The following is a 6,126-nucleotide window of genomic DNA, read 5'->3' as shown; positions in this document are numbered from 1 at the left end:
GGGAGCCTCTAATGAAGGAGCCTCATCCATTTTATAGTTTGTGGTTAACATACTTTGTAGAAAGTTAAAACCAAAGGAACCGTAGGTTCTTTTCCTCCAGCCCCCTCATCTCACACATGAAGAAACCAAGACTTTGAAGTCAGGCAACTTGCCAGGTCCCCAGCTTGTGAGCAGTCAGTTGGGACTACAGTTTCTGTGTCCTGATTCCCAGTCTAGTACTCTTTCTACTTCTATACCACTTTTATTGAGAAATTTTAAAAAGATATTTAGATTTTTAATAATTAGTCTTGTTTAGACTAATTCTAAAAAGATTCTCTTTCTGAGGGCATGATGACTGTTGGATAAAAAGATATTATTTGGAGACTTATAAAACTATCCAAGCTTGAATTCAGCTGACCCCTCCAAAGCCTGAGGCCTGGCCAAAGCAGTCTGGCCTATTACATTACAGCATACTGGGTAACTGTCATTTGCATATGGGGAGAATAATTTGTGTTTGGTTCACAGCCTATTTAATAAAGCCCAGTAGTTTGTTTACCACTCTGGCTGCTGTAATTGACTAGATCACTACTATCAAAAGTAGTGAATTTGCAAATCAGTAAAAAAAAGGCCCTAAAATTTAGGTGACTAAAAGTTATATGAAATACCAGTGTATCCAACTAGTTATTTAACCCCTGAAATTAATCTCAGTAGAGACATCAGTACTCTCATTTACTTACTAATTTGTTTTGCTTGTTATGAACCTAGTGTCAAATATAATTAGCATTGCTCTAGTAGATAGAATAATATGCTGCTTCTTGTGCTGATGTGGAACAGTAGTTAGCTTTTGCTGAATGTTTTACTAGGTTCCAGACACAGCACTAAACCCATCTTATATGTACTTTTTTACTTACTGTTGCAGTAATTTTGAGGTAGGTACTGATGTCTCTTGACTTCAGGCCCAAAGCTTCTAGCCATTTCACTTTACTGCCTCCGTAATTTACAGATGTGGTGAAATTGCTTTTATTTTTGCGTATTTCACTGTTTGGTTGCTAGAAGTAAAGATGGAAAGATTTGATTATGAGGATAGTTTTTCTTTTGTGCTTTTAAGCTGCCCTTAAAATTTTTTTCTAAATTACTTCTTTTATTTTTAGAGAGGAAGAGATGCTGGTTTTCCCATCCTCAAATTTATGAAGCTAGAGGGAGGTGCTAGGAGGTGGGGTTGGGAATGTGAGAGCGTGCTACTTTATCATCTCTGGTGTTTGTTTCTGTCAGACATCCCAAGGTTATCACTAGCCTGTGACTTTTTATGTTACTTTCTCAGCTTAGGGATTGTTAGTAATGTGGATAGTGTAAATATGAATCCCAAATCTCTATTACAAATTTTGAAGTGGCACTCACCCCACCTCCCGCACATACCTGAGAGACAGTCCAAAACATAGTCTTATATCTCCCTGGCTAGTGTTTAGAATTTTTAGGTTTATACTTGCACTGAAGATGCATCCCATACAGAGAGGTCCTGGCTTCATTTGGGATTCTCACTTCCAACACCCTATGCTTTGAAGTCCCAAAACCTTAGCTCCGATTCCCATTAAAACCAAATATATTAGGTCACTGAGACTAACAACCTCTGTCCAGTTTCCCTCTGAATCTCCCAGCTTAGGGCTGCTGACATCAACTTACACATACCACCTGGTCTGTGGTTCTCTCATCAAGTTAGATCCCTTGGGAATTTACCTTATTGTCCTGAAAGCTCTGCTATGCATGTAGAAGAGTATTTTCTGCAGCATTTCTAGGTGTTTTATAATGGAGAAATTTGCCAGAAACAAAAGACTCAGGGAGTACCTTATACTTACCTCTCCCTTCTCTTCCATACTAGTACTTAGAAATGAGATTTTAATATTATCTGTGGAGGCAGGTACTAGGGCCTGAAACAATAGATCTTCCTCCACCACCAAGTGTCTCTCTAAGGTAAAGTTCTGCTCCAAAGAGTTCGGTTGGGTACATATATGTTATTGCTTTTCTATATAGTTTATTTTCCATTTTATCTTTGTTTATTAACAGGTCAAGAACCTGCCTTGAAGACTATATTAAATAAAATAGGAGATGAGATCATAGTAGTAAATGAACTTCTAAATAAATTAGAATTGGAAATTCAGTATCAAGAACAAACTAACCATTCACTGAAGGTAATGTTTTTCTAGTGAAGAAACAAAATAAAAAGGCAATAAATACAAATGCTGCAAGAAAGCCATTTTTTACTTCTTAGGATCTGAGGGTCTTCATTTGGAAAATAATGGGTCATGCTGAATTATTTCTTAGGTCCCTTCTATTCTGCATTTCCGAATTTGTATAAAATGTAATTTAAAGATTCTCAAGAGAAACTTGAACCTCATTCACATGTACTAAATAAGCCTTCTAATTGACTGAGCTAATAAAGTGCTCATGTACTTCCCGATGGTAAAATACTCAGTCTGTACCACGATTACCTTATGCTCTTAGAGCCATTGACTTGTTCAGTGGGATTGAGCAAGGTGGCCTTTACAGTCCCTTTCAATCTTAGAATCCTTAAGATCTGTAAAGATTTTTCACCTATAGGAATAGACATGATTATGCCTATACTGTTAGCTGAAATGAAATCAGTATCTATGAATATCATTCAGCTCTTTAAAAGAAAGATGTCATATAAACTCAGAACAGAGACCAATATTGGTTTCAGTTCTAACCTGCTCAAGAATGCCCAGGGTTACATGTGGGCCCAGAGAAGGTTCAACACCGAATTGAAGTCTATTGGGAGTTTTTGTTTACATTATGACTGAGAATCAGATGACAGGAATCCAAAGGTACAGAGTATTTTTCCTATTGGCATGAATTCATAGCCTCAAGTTTTCGTGACAGTTAAATAAAAACAACAACAACAAAAAAGGCGATTTTGATCAAGTAGAAATTTTCATTAAGCTGGAATATATGCATATCAGCAGTGAAAGTTATTCTAAGCAGCATCTCATACATGAATCCCAGGCATGCATTATCACCCTGGTGCTGCTATACAGATGACACTGGAGGACCCTTTGCTAAGTCAATGAAAGCCATTTACCAGGATGGCAAAACATAAATCTTTCATATGTTTTTTAGTTGCTCCCCAAGGTTAAAGTATTTTAGAGAGACTTAATGTCGACCCTGCCTGTTGTAATGTGATTATAACAATTGTTCTCTGAAAAAAATCCGGTAGAGAAAAATATTATACCACCATCCCAAAACAGCTCTGGAAACCAAAGGGCTCTTTTTAACATTGCTGCATTCTGAGCCTTTTCACCCCTTCTGCGTCTGAACACCGATGGTTGTGATTGTGACTCACTGTCTTTCATGCTCTTTATAATACCTTAAAACAGGCAGGACAGATGCTTATCTGTGAGCATTTTTTAAATTTTAGGAACTCTATGAATCTCTTGAAGAAGATTATAAAGATGTGGAGCATCTCAAAGAAAACATTCCTCCCCATTTGCCTCAAGTAACAGTAACCCAGACCTTGTAAGTATGTTTATAATTATTTTTGCTATCTGGATTTATTAAACTATTAAAACAAATACCTCAAATTATTTTGCTTTTTCATGTACTTGCAATTTTGTTAGCGACTTACCCAGTTTTTTGTCACACTAGAAATATTTCTCCCTGTCTTTATAAGTTTTCTTATCCTTCTGTCTCTGAGGAATATGTCCCCGCTCTTTTCTAAGGGTGAGTCTTCTCTAGGCTCTCTTTTTCCACTTTTTCTCATTTCTTTCCCTTAGAGCAGAACTTGTCAACCTCTGCTCTGTTGACATTTTAGGCCAGATAATTCTTTCTTGTGAAAGTAGGCTGTTTAGTAGCATCCATCATTTCTACCAACTAGATATCAGTAGCACCTTGCACCCCGCCCTTTACCTCGCAACCGCCACCCAGTTTGACAGTGAAAACTCTCTAGACGTTACCGTATGTCCTCTGGGGGGCAAAATCTCTCCTGACCCTTGAGAACCACTGCCTTAGGGTAAAAATAAGCTTAATGAGCTTCCGATCTTAAAAACAGCCAAAGGAACAAAAAAGCCCTAGCTCTGCTTTCCCCCTCAAACTACTGTTCTGTCTCTGTTTGTTCACTGCCAATATATGTTTGTGCCTCCTCTTCCTTCCCAGAGGAGGCACAAACATATATTGGCTTTTGGCTGTTATTACTACCATGCATATGAAACTGAGTGCTTGAAAGTCACAGAGAAGTCAAAAATCCCTCTTCAGCACTAATTCTTTTTAGGTTTTATTTTGTTGTCCATTTTGCTTTTGAAATTCTGTTACCGGCACCACTGCTGTGGTTTCTTAGTTGTCATCTCACATCTCTGACTTGGCTGCCTCCTTTTTCTCAGATCTCCTTTAAATTACAAGTTATCTCCTAAAGCTCTGTTTTATTCAGTCTTATACCATTGTTAATGCTCTAAAATGTCCAGCTTCAGCCTTGACATGATGTCTGGTTCTGCTGTTTTAATTGCTTGCTGGGAATCTGATGGATGAGCTATTTGCTCCTCCAACTTTGCATGTCTAAGACCGAACTCACTGGTTCCTTGTTACCCACCCATCCATGCCTGTTGCTCTCATCCTCCCGTCACCCAGACAGGAAGTTAGCATCGTCAGCCTGTCTCATTCTCTCATAGCCCTCAGCTGTTCATTTTGCCTTTGTGGAGTTTTTTCTATCCCTGTCCTCCCTTTCATTCTCATTGCCCGACTCAATGAGAGCATTCATCATCTTTTGTCTTTATGATTTAGGAGCTCCTATGTTTTGTATTTCCAGTATTTCTTCACCCTCATCTCCCCAGTCCTTTGCCACCAAAATTATATTTCTAAAAGGGGACTTCGAGTATGTAAAAAGATTCCATGGCTAATTTAATTTTTTTTTAATTTTTAAAATGTATGATATATACAGAAAAGTGATTAAAGTTTTATTTGTACAAATTAAAGAATAATAAAACAGTGTATCTACCAGTCAGATTAAGAAATGGGACATTACCTGTACCTTATAACAATCTGTTGTGAACCCTCCCTCTGTTAAAGAGATAATCATCCTGCCATTTATGATAATCACACTTGCCTATGTGTTTCTATAAACAAAACATTGTGTAAATTTTAAAAACTGAAAGGAAGCCATGAGCCTTGCTGTGTAGGCAATGAGTCATGTTACTGCCAACAGTTGAAGATCTCTAGAGGTTAAGCTCAGTAGAGTCCCTGGTATGGCCAGGGTGCCTCAGAATTTCCCTACAAGAAGAGAAAGTTAGTGGGCAAGGTCATGAATGAATATCAGGAACAGAGGTTATCATAGGATATCTGCCATGGTTGCAGTGAGAGCTGGACATTGGACACATCCAGCAGGAATATAGCCTAGGGAATAGGAGGAATCTTCTAAATTCACTGTGGCCTGGTTTTAGCTTTCAAGGCTAGATCAAAGCAGAAGCTTTCTGTAGGTTGAGGTGTTTATTTTCAGCTAATCTATACAGTAGGGCATGAAGGAGAAATCAGGAGTATCCTTTGCACAGGGTCAAGACCAGTAAGTGCAGGTAAGAATCAGCCAGGTTCACCATGGAGCCTCATGTTGAGATTCACTTAAAGATGGTGGTACCATAACATTGGGCATCTTCATCTTGACAGCCACAGTGTGTTCATCTCCTCAGACCTGATTGCTTTCAGTGTCTGGTGCTCAGCTATCATCTTGAGACTCACTTCCCTGCCTTCCCTGGGGTTCACATTACTTCTGGGTTGGATGTGCTCTTTCCTTATCCCATTTCTTTTTTGGACTGGTCAAGCCAGCATGACTTGACTTGCTGCTGGCAGTAGAGGTCCATTCCTTCCTTGGCAGTTAAACAACCTAGAAGCTACAGTCTCTTTCTAGGCTTCCTTTGTTAGTTGGGTAGGAGCAATATCAGGCTTCTCGCAGGCTTCTCCAAAAATTGGGTGGGACTGAATCTAAGGGTGACCCATGCTCATTGCTGGCAAATCAAATGAATCTGCAATAGGGAGGGACTGATACTAGCAACCAAATGGGATAAATTAGAAAAATAGAAGTATAAGATGACTGATGTTTTCATGTCCAGAAATAGGGAAGTGAGGAAGAGAGGTTATTTGGAAGTTAAAATC

The 6,126-nt window shown here is 38.7% G+C and overlaps 1 protein-coding gene across 3 annotated transcripts in view; it reads left to right on the top strand.

The window, feature by feature from the left end:
• The window catches only part of SKA1 (spindle and kinetochore associated complex subunit 1), a 15,947-nt gene that overhangs the window by 2,116 nt on the left and 7,705 nt on the right, over positions 1-6,126 (top strand). For all 3 annotated transcript variants that reach the window (XM_023531133.1, XM_011360591.2, XM_011360586.2), the window contains exons 3-4: positions 2,041-2,165; positions 3,410-3,507. In XM_023531133.1, the coding sequence (XP_023386901.1) occupies positions 2,041-2,165; positions 3,410-3,507 (223 nt within the window). The remainder of the gene's footprint in view (positions 1-2,040; positions 2,166-3,409; positions 3,508-6,126) is intronic.

This window comes from Pteropus vampyrus, unplaced genomic scaffold (assembly GCF_000151845.1).
Source record: "Pteropus vampyrus isolate Shadow unplaced genomic scaffold, Pvam_2.0 Scaffold3, whole genome shotgun sequence".
Taxonomy (NCBI): Eukaryota; Metazoa; Chordata; class Mammalia; order Chiroptera; family Pteropodidae; genus Pteropus; species Pteropus vampyrus.
This window is presented reverse-complemented; position numbering and strand designations above follow the sequence as displayed.